Genomic DNA, 14375 nt, shown 5'->3' on the forward strand with positions numbered 1-14375 from the left:
CATGTGAAATAATGCCATTGTTGATTCAATGCTTTTTTTCATTCATTAGGCTATTTTCTCTTGAACCGTATGGTCTATCTATTAAAAAGTCAATGACACTATAGACACCGATAAAATAAATGATTTATTTAACTAGGAAAGCCAGTTAAGAACAAATTCTTATTTTCAATGACGGCCTTGTTCAGGGGCAGAACGACAGATTTTTACCTTGTCAGCTCTGGGATTTGATCCAGCAACCTTTCGATAACAAGTCCAACACTCTAACCACTAGGCTACCTGCTGCCCCGAAGACTATACATGAATATATATATATTTTATAAGTTATTCAAGTATAAATTCCCAAAATGCATGATAAGATTGCCATAGATTTTCTGTTAATTACCAAATTTACTGAAGATTACGGTAACTTTGGTAAAATACCAGTAGCTTTGTAACCCTAGTTGTTCCTGAGTCTCCCCACTGGGGGGGGTATTGTCACTTCTCTGTCTATCAATCTAAGGATCCGTTATCCATTGAGACTGGACCTTTACACTGGAATTAGAACACCGTGTTCTAAATCTAAAATATTGCCAAGTTTCCCTGTTTAAATCATCCATCAGATGGTGATGGCTTCATGGCCTGCATGGTTTATGACTTAAAATGTCAATTTTTTTGGGGGGGGGGGGGACGTCCAAATTCTCAAATGTTCAATGATTATCAGAAGTACAAAGGACCTACTTTAAGACATCCAGATTCTGTTTGATGGGAAATTCTCAGAGTTACAGGGACAATAAAACTACTTATCAGGCCATATGGCAGAGAGTTGATTGCCCAATCGTGATACCATTCATATTTCCAATTTCCCCAAAAACAGACAAGTTGCCAAATACTACGTGCATTTTTATCTAAATACACAGCTTGATTCACTCAGGTCATGGTTTAAAAATGCCCATTTTTGAACAGACACATTTTTACTTTTCCATGAGACTAGGTGTTTAATTTCCCATATGGCCCGCAATACAGCAAATCAGATCTGGCCATGGTTAGTTCAGCCAATCAAGTTAGACTTGGCTAGTCTCATTATCAGTTAAATCGGGAAGTAAGGGCTGTATTCTGCACAGGTCAGCTGCCAAAAACATTAAGGTATCATCCCAAATGGCACCCTATTCCCTATGGGCCCTAGTCAAAAGTAGTGCACTACAAAGGGAATAGGGTTGAAGCTCGTACCATAAAAGATAAAAAAACAGTTGAAGAACGGAAGTTTACATACACCTTAGCCAAATACATTTAAACTCAGTTTTTAATCCTAGTAAAAATTCCCTGTATTAGGTCAGTTAGGATCACCATTTTATTTTAAGAATGTGAAATGTCAGAATAATAGCAGAGAGAAGGATTTATTTCAGCTTTTATTTCTTTCATCACATTCCCAGTGGGTCAGAAGTTTACATACACTCAATAAGTATTTGGTAGCATTGCCTTTAAATTGGTTAAGTTGGGTCAAAGGTTTCGGGTAGCCTTCCACAAGCTCCCACAATAAGTTGGGTGAATTTTGACCCATTCCTCCTGACAGAGCTGGTGTAACTGAGTCAGGTTTGTAGACCTCCTTGCTCGCACACGCTTTTTCAGTTCTGCCCACAAATGTTCTATAGGATTGAGGTCAGGGCTTTGTGATGGCCACTCCAATACCTTGACTTTGTTGTCCTTAAGCCATTTTGCCACAACTTTGGAAGTATGCTTGTGGTCATTGTCCAATTGGAAGACCCATTTGAGACCAAGCTTTAACTTCCTGACTGATGTCTTGAGATGTTGCTTCAATATCTCCACCTATTTTCCTCCCTCATGATGCCATCTATTTTGTGAAGTGCACCAGTCACTCCTGCAGCAAAGCACCCCCACAACATGATGCTGCCACCCCCGTGCTTCACGGTTGGGATGGTGCTCTTCGTCTTGCAAGCCTCCCCCTTTTCCCTCCAAACATAACAATGGTCATTATGGCCAAACAATTCTATTTTTGTTTCATCAGACCAGAGGACATTTCTCCAAAAAGTACGATCTTTGTCCCCATGTGCAGTTGCAAACCGTGGTTTTGGAGCAGTGGCTTCTTCCTTGCTGAGCGGCCTTTCAGGTTATGTCGATATAGGACTCATTTTATTGTGGATATAGATACTTTATTACCTGTTTCCTCCAGCATCTCACAAGGTCCTTTACTGTTGTTCTGGGATTGATTTGCACTTTTCGCATCAAAGTATGTTCATCTCTAGGAGACAGAATGCGTCTCCTTCCTGATGACAGCTGCGTGGTCCCATGGGGTTTACACTTGCTTCTGAGGTCTTGGCTGATTTCTTTTGATTTTCCCATGATGTCAAGCAAAGAGGCACTGAGTTTGAACATCCACAGGTATGCCTCCAATTGACTCAAATGATGTCAATTAGCCTATCAGAAGCTTCTAAAGCCATTACATCATTTTCTGGAATTTTCCAAGCTGTTTAAAGGCACAGTCAACTTACTGTATGTAAACGTCTGACCCACTGGAATTGTGATACAGTGAATTATCTGTCTGTAAACAATTGTTGGAAAAATTACTTGTGTCATGCACAAAGTAGATGTCCTAACCGACTTGCCAAACCTATAGTTTGTTCACAAGAAATGTGTGAATTGGTTGAAAACCGAGTTTTAATGACTCCAACCTAAGTGTATGTAAACTTCCGACTTCAACTGTAAGTAGTTCAGGGTAGTAGTACAGGTCTAAAACAGGTCTAGTACAGGTCTAACACTACACTACAGTAGGCCTCTGCTATTGTAGGTTAAGACAACAATGACCAGTTTGCCTCGAAATTGGGGGGGGAAATACAACAACTTTCTTTCATTGAACTACATACAGCTCACACCAAAACTGTCTCCCTGTTTTCTCTGTTTCACCTGTAGGTTCTCCTTCCCCTCATCATGACCGGTGTGTCTGTTCAATTGTTCAGGGGTGGCAGGTAGCCTTTTGGTTAGAGCGTTGGGCCAGTAACCGAAAGGTTGCTAGATCAAATCCCTCAGTTGACAAGGTAAAAATCTGTCGTTCTGCCCCTGAACAAGGTAGTTAACCCACTGTTCCTAGGCCGTCATTGAAAATAAGAATTTGTTCTTAAAACTGACTTGCCTAGTTAAATAAATTAAAATGTATTTTATGAATCCCTTAACCTGTTAGGGCTAGGGGGCAGCATTTGCACGTCTGGATAAAAAAAATGTACCCGATTTAATCTGGTTACTAATCCTACCCAGTAACTAGAATATGCATATACTTATTATATATGGATAGAAAACACTCTAAAGTTTCTAAAACTGTTTGAATGGTGTCTGTGAGTATAACAGAACTCATTTGGCAGGCAAAACCCTGAGACATTTTCTGACAGGAAGTGGATACCTGATGTGTTGTATTACCTTTAAACCTATCCCATTGAAAAACACAGGGGCTGAGGAATATTTTGGCACTTCCTATTGCTTCCACTAGATGTCACCAGCCTTTACAAAGTGTTTTGAGTCTTCTGGAGGGAGATCTGACCGAACAAGAGCCATGGAACGATGATGTCCCATTAGACACCTGGCGCGCGAGTTCATGTTGGGTACCCTCGTTCCAATACGTTATAAAAGAGTATGCATTCGTCCACCTTGAATATTATTCATGTTCTGGTTAAAAAAGGCCCTAATGATTTATGCTATACAACGTTTGACATGTTTGAACGAACGTAAATATATTTTTTCCCCTCGTTCATGACGAGAAGTCCGGCTGGCTTAGATCATGTGCTAACAAGACGGAGATTTTTGGACATAAATGATGAGCTTTTTTGAACAAAACTACATTCGTTATGGACCTGTGATACCTGGAAGTGACATCTGATGAAGAGAATCAAAGGTAATGGATTATTTACATAGTATTTTCGATTTTAGATCTCCCCAACATGACGTCTAGTCTGTATCGCAACGTGTATTTTTCTGGGCGCAGTGCTCAGATTATTGCAAAGTGTGATTTCCCAGTAAGGTTATTTTTAAATCTGGCAAGTTGATTGCGTTCAAGAGATGTAAATCTATAATTCTTTAAATGACAATATAATATTTTACCAATGTTTTCTAATTTTAATTATTTAATTTGTGACGCTGACTTGACTGCCGGTTATTGGAGGGAAACGATTTCCTCAACATCAATGCCATAGTAAAACGCTGTTTTTGGATATAAATATGAACTTGATAGAACTAAAAATGCATGCATTGTCTAACATAATGTCCTAGGAGTGTCATCTGATGGAGATTGTAAAAGGTTAGTGCATCATTTTAGCTGGTTTTATGGTTTTGGTGACCCTCTCTTTGACTTGACAAAACATTACACACAACTCTTGTAAATGTACTGTCCTAACATACTCTAAATTTATGCTTTCGCCGTAAAACCTTTTTGAAATCGTAAAACGTGGTTAGATTAAGGAGATGTTTATCTTTCAAAGGGTGTAAAATAGTTGTATGTTTGAAAAATTTGAATTTTGACATTTATTTGGATTCAAATTTGCCGCTCTTGAAATGCACCTGCTGTTGATGGAGTGCACCACGGGTGGCACGCTAGCGTCCCACCTAGCCCATAGAGGTTAATACATCAGCAGTTGTCACGAAGTTCAGATACTCAGCCTAAAACACCAAAGAGCAAGCAAAGCAGATGCAGAAGCACAGGGCTAGGGAAAACTTAGTGGAAGACAGGAACCTAGGAAGCCACCTAGAGAGGAACCAGGAGGAAGTCTTCATCCACTTTTGAATGAGAAACATTGACTACAGAAAATGAGCTGGGCAAGCTGGAGCAGAAACTGAAGTGGACTGTCTCACCTGTGCAACCTCCACCAGGACTACAAATCCCATGTCTCACCTGTATGACTTCCGTCAGGACTTCAAATCCCATGTCTCACCTGTATGACTTCCATCAGGACTACACATCCGATGTCTCACCTGTACGACCTACATCAGGACAACAAATCCCATGTCTTACCTGTACGACCTCCACCAGGACTACAAATCCCATGTCTCACCTGTACGATCTCCAGCATCTCATCACGGCTGATGTACCCATTCCCATCCAGGTCATACATGCTGAAGGCCCACTTCAGTTTCTGCTCCAGCTTTCCCCGTGACGTGACACTCAGCGCGATGATGAACTCCCGGAAGTCGATGGTTCCGTCGCTGTTGGTGTCAAACGTTCGGAAGACGTGCTCGGCAAACTTGGAGGCATCTCCGTAAGGGAAGAAATTGGCGTAGATCTTCTTAAACTCCTCTACGTTCAGGTTGCCGCTGGGACAGTCCTTTAGGAAGCCCTAGGGGGGATGGAGGGAGAAACAATATTAAATATATGGTATGTAATAGAATGACCTATTCTAGCCTGAGAGAGAGAGATGGAGGATGTTATATTTGGCCCTAAACAGAGATTATACAGTGGCAGAATACCTGACCATTGTGACTGACCCAAAATGTATTAAAGCTTTGACTATGTACAGACTCAGTGAGCATAGCCTTGCTATTGAGAAAGTAGGCAGACATGGCTCTCAAGAGCACACTGCCAACAAAATGAGGTGGAAACTGAGCTGCACTTCCTAACCTCCTGCCAAATGTATGACCATATTAGAGACACATATTTCCCTCAGATTACACAGACCCACAAAGACTTAGAAACAAATCCAATTTTGATAAACTCCCATATCTATTGGGTGAAATACCACAGTGTGCCATCACAGCAGCAAGATTTGTGACTAATTGCCTCAAGAAAAGGTCAACCAGTGAAGAACAAACACCATTTTAAATACAACCCATATTTGTGTTTATTTATTTTACCTTTGTACTTTAACTATTTGCATATCATTACAACACTATAAATAGACATAATATGACATTTGAAATGTGTGTATTCTTTTGGAACTTTTATGAGTGTAATGTTTACTGCTCATTTGTTATTGTTTATTTCACTTTTGTTTATTATCTATTTCACTTGCTTTGGCAACGTAAACATATGCTTCCCGTGCCAATAAAGCCCCTTGAATTGAAATTGAAAAATTGAAATTGGGGGATGACAATGTACTTGTTAATGGTAAGCAATATGTTGATAACTGATAATGTACCCAATCATTTCATAGAAAAAAATTGTCATTAAAGTAAATGACATGCCATTTTAAACTTCCCAGTCCAGCTGTCACATCCTGACCAGCAGAGGGCGTAATTGTGTTAGTCTTGGTCAGGATGTGGCATGGGTTTGTGTTTGTTAAATGTTGTGTTGGTGATTGGGACTTCCAATTGAAGGCAGGTGTGTTGAGTTGCCTTTGATTGGAAGTCCTATATAGGTGTGTGTGTTTTTCTTTGGGGTTGTGGGTGGTCGTTTTTGCACTGTGTTTGTATAGCCTGTAAAACTGTTGCTATTGTCATCTTTATTGTTTTGTCAGTGAATACTTTACTCTTTTGAAATTAAAACCATGAGTATTCACATTCCCGCTGCGCCTTGGTCCTTTTCTCTCACATACGACATTTTCCGTGACGAGTACGCCATTTTTTGTGACAGAACTACCCACCACCAAAGGACCAAGCAGCGGACGAACGAGGAGGAAGGATGGACCTGGGAGGACAAGTTAAGGGAGCTAAGGGAACCCGAGAGGCAGCCCCAATAAAAAAAATTGGGGGGGGGGCACAAGGTCTGTTTGACGGGGCAAGGATGGAGCCCCAGGCCAGCTCCCCGCACTAGCCCTGAGGTGCGTGTCTCCAGGCTGGCACATCCAGTACCAGCCCCACACATCAGGCGTCTAGTGCGTCAGCCCAGCCTCGCCAGTCAAGAGTCACCAGAGCTGCCCGCCAGTCAACAGTCACCAGAGCTGCCCACCAGTCAACAGTCACCAGAGCTGCCCGCCAGTCAACAGTCACCAGAGCGGCCCGCCAGTCAAGAGTCGCCAGAGCTGCCCACCAGTCGTAAGTCACCAGAGCTGCCCGCCAGTCAAGAGTCGCCAGAGCTGCCCGCCAGTCAAGAGTCGCCAGAGCTGCCCGCCAGTCAAGAGTCGCCAGAGCTGCCCGCCAGTCAAGAGTCGCCAGAGCTGCCCGCCAGTCAAGAGTCGCCAGAGCTGCCCGCCAGTCAAGAGTCGCCTGCCAGTCAGGAGCCGCCAGAGCCGCCCACTAGTCAGGAGCCGCCAGAGTCGCCCGCTAGTCAGGAGCTGCCAGAGTGGCCCGTCTGCCCGGAGCTGCCAGAGTGACCCGACTGCCCGGAGCTGCCAGAGTGGCCCAACTGCCCGGAGCTGCCAGAGAGGCCCGACTGTCCTCCGGCCCAGCCCGAGTGGCCCGACTGTCCTCCGGCCCAGCCCGAGTGGCCCGACTGTCCTCCGGCCCAGCCCGAGTGGCCCGACTGTCCTCCGGCCCAGCCCGAGTGGCCCGACTGTCCTCCGGCCCAGCCCGAGTGGACCAACTGTCCTCCGGCCCAGCCCGAGTGGCACGACTGTCCTCCGGCCCAGCCCGAGTGGCCCGACTGTCCTCCGGCCCAGCCCGAGTGGCCCGACTGTCCTCCTGCCCAGCCCGAGGGGCCCGACTGTCCTCCGGCCCAGCCCGAGGGGCCCGACTGTCCTCCGGCCCAGCCCGAGGGGCCCTCCTGTCCTCCGGCCCAGCCCGAGTGGCCCTCCTGTCCTCCGGCCCAGCCCGAGGGGCCCTCCTGTCCTCCGGCCCAGCCCGAGGGGCCCTCCTGTCCTCCGGCCCAGCCCGAGGGGCCCTCCTGTCCTCCGGCCCAGCCCGAGGGGCCCTCCTGTCCTCCGGCCCAGCCCGAGTGGCCCGTCTGCCCGGCGCCGCTATCGGCGCCACCAAAGTGGGCGACGCCGAGGGTGGAGCAAGGTCCACGTCCTGCACCTGAGCCACCTCCAGGATAAGTGGGTTGGGGAGGGAGGGTGTAGCACAGTGCTGTCGGTGACGGCAGCCACCCTCCCTTCCCTCCCTTATTGTTTAGGGGTTATTGTTTGTTGGTTTTGTTGGGGTATTGGGGATTTTCTTGTGTTTTTCTCTTTTTAGGTGCATCCCGGGGTCTGCACCTTGAGGGGGGGGTACTGTCACGTCCTGACCAGCAGAGGGCGTAATTGTGTTAGTCTTGGTCAGGATGTGGCAGGTGGTTTGTGTTTGTTAAATGTTGTGTTGGTGATTGAGACTTCCAATTGAAGGCAGGTGTGTTGAGTTGCCTTTGATTGGAAGTCCTATATAGGTGTGTGTGTTTTTCTTTGGGGTTGTGGGTGGTTGTTTTTGCACTGTGTTTGTATAGCCTGTAAAACTGTTGCTATTGTCATCTTGTTGTTTTGTCAGTGAATACTTTACTCTTTTGAAATTAAAACCATGAGTATTCACATTCCCGCTGTGCCTTGGTCCTCTTCTCTCCAGTACGACATTTTCCGTGACGAGTACGACATTTTTTGTGACAGAACTACCCACCACCAAAGGACCAAGCAGCGGACGAACGAGGAGGAAGGATGGACCTGGGAGGACAAGTTAAGGGAGCTAAGGGAACCCGAGAGGCAGCCCCAATAAAAAAAATTGGGGGGGGGGCACAAGGGCTGTTTGATGGGGCAAGGATGGAGCCCCAGGCCAGCTCCCCGCACTAGCCCTGAGGTGCGTGTCTCCAGGCTGGCACATCCAGTACCAGCCCCACACATCAGGCGTCTAGTGCGTGAGCCCAGCCTCGCCAGTCAAGAGTCACCAGAGCTGCCCGCCAGTCAACAGTCACCAGAGCTGCCCGCCAGTCAACAGTCACCAGCGCTGCCCGCCAGTCAACAGTCACCAGAGCGGCCCGCCAGTCAAGAGTCGCCAGAGCTGCCCACCAGTCGTAAGTCACCAGAGCTGCCCGCCAGTCAAGAGTCGCCAGAGCTGCCCGCCAGTCAAGAGTCGCCAGAGCTGCCCGCCAGTCAAGAGTCGCCAGAGCTGCCCGCCAGTCAAGAGTCGCCAGAGCTGCCCGCCAGTCAAGAGTCGCCTGCCAGTCAGGAGCCGCCAGAGCCGCCCGCTAGTCAGGAGCCGCCAGAGTCGCCCGCTAGTCAGGAGCTGCCAGAGTGGCCCGTCTGCCCGGAGCTGCCAGAGTGGCCCGACTGCCCGGAGCTGCCAGAGTGGCCCGACTGCCCGGAGCTGCCAGAGTGGCCCGACTGTCCTCCGGCCCAGCCCGAGTGGCCCGACTGTCCTCCGGCCCAGCCCGAGTGGCCCGACTGTCCTCCGGCCCAGCCCGAGTGGCCCGATTGTCCTCCGGCCCAGCCCGAGTGGACCGACTGTCCTCCGGCCCAGCCCGAGTGGCACGACTGTCCTCCGGCCCAGCCCGAGTGGCCCGACTGTCCTCCGGCCCAGCCCGAGTGGCCCGACTGTCCTCCTGCCCAGCCCGAGGGGCCCGACTGTCCTCCGGCCCAGCCCGAGGGGCCCGACTGTCCTCCGGCCCAGCCCGAGGGGCCCTCCTGTCCTCCGGCCCAGCCCGAGTGGCCCTCCTGTCCTCCGGCCCAGCCCGAGGGGCCCTCCTGTCCTCCGGCCCAGCCCGAGGGGCCCTCCTGTCCTCCGGCCCAGCCCGAGGGGCCCTCCTGTCCTCCGGCCCAGCCCGAGGGGCCCTCCTGTCCTCCGGCCCAGCCCGAGGGGCCCTGCTGTCCTCCGGCCCAGCCCGAGTGGCCCGTCTGCCCGGCGCCGCTATCGGCGCCACCAAAGTGGGCGACGCCGAGGGTGGAGCAAGGTCCACGTCCTGCACCTGAGCCACCTCCAGGATAAGTGGGTTGGGGAGGGAGGGTGTAGCACAGTGCTGTCGGTGACGGCAGCCACCCTCCCTTCCCTCCCTTATTGTTTAGGGGTTATTGTTTGTTGGTTTTGTTGGGGTATTGGGGATTTTCTTGTGTTTTTCTCTTTTTAGGTGCATCCCGGGGTCTGCACCTTGAGGGGGGGTACTGTCACGTCCTGACCAGCAGAGGGCGTAATTGTGTTAGTCTTGGTCAGGATGTGGCAGGTGGTTTGTGTTTGTTAAATGTTGTGTTGGTGATTGGGACTTCCAATTGAAGGCAGGTGTGTTGAGTTGCCTTTGATTGGAAGTCCTATATAGGTGTGTGTGTTTTTCTTTGGGGTTGTGGGTGGTTGTTTTTGCACTGTGTTTGTATAGCCTGTAAAACTGTTGCTATTGTCATCTTGTTGTTTTGTCAGTGAATACTTTACTCTTTTGAAATTAAAACCATGAGTATTCACATTCCCGCTGTGCCTTGGTCCTCTTCTCTCCAGTACGGCATTTTCCGTGACGAGTACGACATTTTTTGTGACAGAACTACCCACCACCAAAGGACCAAGCAGTGGACGAACGAGGAGGAAGGATGGACCTGGGAGGACAAGTTAAGGGAGCTAAGGGAACCCGAGAGGCAGCCCCAATAAAAAAAAATTGGGGGCGGCACAAGGGCTGTTTGACGGGGCAAGGATGGAGCCCCAGGCCAGCTCCCCGCACTAGCCCTGAGGTGCGTGTCTCCAGGCTGGCACATCCAGTACCAGCCCCACACATCAGGCGTCTAGTGCGTCAGCCCAGCCTCGCCAGTCAAGAGTCACCAGAGCTGCCCGCCAGTCAACAGTCACCAGAGCTGCCCGCCAGTCAAGCACCATGCGCTCTCACCACTGGTGTCCCCCAGGGCTCTGTTCTAGGCCCTCTCCTATTCTCGCTATACACCAAGTCACTTGGCTCTGTCATATCCTCACATGGTCTCTCCTATCATTGCTATGCAGACGACACACAATTAATCTTCTCCTTTCCCCCTTCTGATAACCAGGCGGCGAATCGCATCTCTGCATGTCTGTCAGACATATCAGTGTGGATGACGGATCACCAGCTCAAGCTGAACCTCGGCAAGACGGAGCTGCTCTTCCTCCCGGGGAAGGACTGCCCCTTCCATGATCTCGCCATCACGGTTGACAACTCCCTTGTGTCCTCCTCCCAGAGTGCTAAGAACCTTGGCGTGATCCTGGACAACACCCTGTCGTTCTCCACTAACATCAAGGCGGTGACCCGATCCTGTAGGTTCATGCTCTACAACATTCGCAGAGTACGACCCTGCCTCACACAGGAAGCGGCGCAGGTCCTAATCCAGGCACTTGTCATCTCCCGTCTGGATTACTGCAACTCGCTGTTGGCTGGGCTCCCTGCCTGTGCCATTAAACCCCTACAACTCATCCAGAACGCCGCAGCCCGTCTGGTGTTCAACCTTCCCAAGTTCTCTCACATCACCCTGCTCCTCCGCTCTCTCCACTGGCTTCCAGTTGAAGCTCGCATCCGCTACAAGACCATGGTGATTGCCTACGGAGCTGTGAAGGGAACGGCACCTCCATACCTTCAGGCTCTGATCAGGCCCTACACCCAAACAAGGGCACTGCGTTCATCCACCACTGGCCTGCTGGCCCCCCTACCTCTGAGGAAGCACAGTTCCCGCTCAGCCCAGTCAAAACTGTTCGCTGCTCTGGCACCCCAATGGTGGAACAAGCTCCCTCACGACGCCAGGACAGCGGAGTCAATCACCACCTTCCGGAGACACCTGAAACCCCACCTCTTTAAGGAATACCTAGGATAGGATAAAGTAATCCTTCTAACCCCCCCCCCCCCCCCCTTAAAAGATTTAGATGCACTATTGTAAAGTGGTTGTTCCACTGGATATCATAAGGTGAATGCACTATTTTGTAAGTCGCTCTGGATAAGAGCGTCTGCTAAATGACTTAAATGTAATGTAAATGTAATGTAAATGTAACAGTCACCAGAGCTGCCCGCCAGTCAACAGTCACCAGAGCGGCCCGCCAGTCAAGAGTCGCCAGAGCTGCCCACCAGTCGTAAGTCGCCAGAGCTGCCCGCCAGTCAAGAGTCGCCAGAGCTGCCCGCCAGTCAAGAGTCGCCAGAGCTGCCGCCAGTCAAGAGTCGCCAGAGCTGCCCGCCAGTCAAGAGTCGCCTGCCAGTCAGGAGCCGCCAGAGCCGCCCGCTAGTCAGGAGCCGCCAGGGTGTCACATTTTTTGTGACACCAACCCAACATCCTATCACAGCTAACAGATTATATAGATAATGAGCATGGCTTTAGATCAAACCCAGTGATGTCAATGAAGACACAAAATACATTCACTACGGCCTTCTGGGAAAATGTATGTGACAATACGACAAAATATATTACACCACCCCAAGCGATGAAGGGACACAGAGATTCAGCACAACACAAACCTATTTTTATAATGACACAACAACCATAACTATGTCACAATATAATCTTGGGCATTATGTTATTTCATACTAAAGTTGTGTAGATCCACTGCCAACACCAGCAGAGAGTATAACCCTAAGAGAGAGGTGTAAAGGTTAAAGCAGAGACTTTTATGTCCCAGCATTAATCTATGACAACATTATAGCAGTGTTAAAACACCACAGTGTTGATCTACTGCTGCTGGACATAGCAGACCATACAGTCCCAGGCTGCACCCTATCCATATATAGTGTACTACTTTTGACCAGAGCCAAAAGGGACCAGAACATACTGTATAGGGTGATCTTTTGGATGCACACCCAACCTGTTAATCCAGGAGGAGGGAAGAGGAAGGAGACAGACAGGGGACACCCCCAGCCTGTTAATCCAGGAGGAGGGAAGAGGAAGGAGACGACACCCCCAGCCTGTTAATCCAGGAGGAGGGAAGAGGAAGGAGACAGATAGACAACACCCCCAGCCTGTTAATCCAGGAGGAGGGAAGAGGAAGGAGACAGACTGGCGACACCCCTAGCCTGTTAATCCAGGAGGAGGGAAGAGGAAGGAGACAGATAGGGGACACACCCAGCCTGTTAATCCAGGAGGAGGGAAGAGGAAGGAGACAGATAGGGGACACACCCGGCCTGTTAATCCAGGAGGAGGGAAGAGGAAGGAGACAGATAGGCGACATCCCCAGCCTGATAATCCAGGAGGAGGGAAGAGGAAGGAGACGACACCCCCAGCCTGTTAATCCAGGAGGAGGGAAGAGGAAGGAGACAGATAGGCGACATCCCCAGCCTGTTAATCCAGGAGGAGGGAAGAGGAAGCAGACAGATATGCGACAGCGCCATATGCTTGCTGTTATGTTGCTCAGTGCACCATGATGTTTCTTCCACCATAAGAACATTTCTGGTCCAAATCTCAGCATGAGGTGACAGTTGACCGATGAACTGCCTCATCAACGGTGTGTGTGTGTGTGTGTGTGTGTGTGTGTGTGTGTGTGTGTGTGTGTGTGTGTGTGTGTGTGTGTGTGTGTGTGTGTGTGTGTGTGTGTGTGTGTGTGTGTGTGTGTGTGTGCGTGTGTGTGTATGTTAGGTATACGTGCCCGCATGCATATATAGTACCAGTCAAAAGTTTAGACACACTTACTCATTCAAGTATTTTTCTTAATTTTTCACAATTTTCTACATTGTAGAATAATAGTGAAGACATCAACACTATGAAATGACACATATGGAATCATGTAGTAACCAAAAAAAGTGTTAAACAAACCAAAATATATTTCATATTTGAGATTCTTCAAAGTAGCCACCCTTTGCCTTGATGACAGCTTTACATACTACTGCATTTAATACTAGTGCTACCACCACCACTACTGTTTTATATTGATATTTATTTAACCTTTATTTAACAAGTTAAGTCAGTTAAGAACAAATTCTTATTTACAATGAATACTACTACTACTACTGTTACTGCTGCTACTACTGCCACTACTACTACTACTACTACTACTACTACTGTTACTGCTGCTACTACTGCCACTACTACTACTACTACTACTACTACTACTACTGTTACTGCTGCTACTACTGCCACTACTACTACTACCACTACTACTACTAATGCTACTACTACTACTGTTACTGCTGCTACTACTACTACTACTGTTATTACTGTTACTACTACTACTACTATAGCCACTACTACTACTACTACTGTAACTACTACTATTACTACTACCGCTGCTACTGTTACTACTACTGCCACTACTACTACTACTACTGTAACTACTACTACTACTACCGCTGCTACTGTTACTACTACTACAGCACACCTACTACTACTTCTACCACTACTATAGTTACTGCTAATAGTACAACTGGTACTACTACTACACACCTAATACTACTTCTACCACTGCTACTGTTACTACTACTACTACTACTACTACCACTACTACTGCTACTGTTACTACTGCTGGTACTGCTACTACTACTTTTACTACTGCTACTGTTACTGCCAATAGTACAACTGGTACTACTGCTACTACTACTATTGTTACTGCTGCTATTGCTACTACTACTACTACTGTTACTACTACTACTACAACTGTTACTACTACTTCTACTGTTACTACTACTACTACTACTACTACTGTTACTTCTG

General features: G+C 48.4%; 1 protein-coding gene across 1 annotated transcript in view; it reads right to left on the reverse strand.

Moving 5' to 3' along the window:
• LOC106570710 (hippocalcin-like protein 1) overlaps window positions 1–14375 on the reverse strand; it is an 83115-nt gene that overhangs the window by 11988 nt on the left and 56752 nt on the right. Inside the window, exon 3 of the mRNA XM_045695061.2 lies at window positions 5031–5312. Coding sequence (XP_045551017.1) covers window positions 5031–5312 — 282 coding nt within the window. The remainder of the gene's footprint in view (window positions 1–5030; window positions 5313–14375) is intronic.

The sequence above is a fragment of the Salmo salar genome, chromosome 14 (assembly GCF_965601325.2).
Source record: "Salmo salar chromosome 14, fSalSal1, whole genome shotgun sequence".
Classification (NCBI taxonomy): domain Eukaryota; kingdom Metazoa; phylum Chordata; class Actinopteri; order Salmoniformes; family Salmonidae; genus Salmo; species Salmo salar.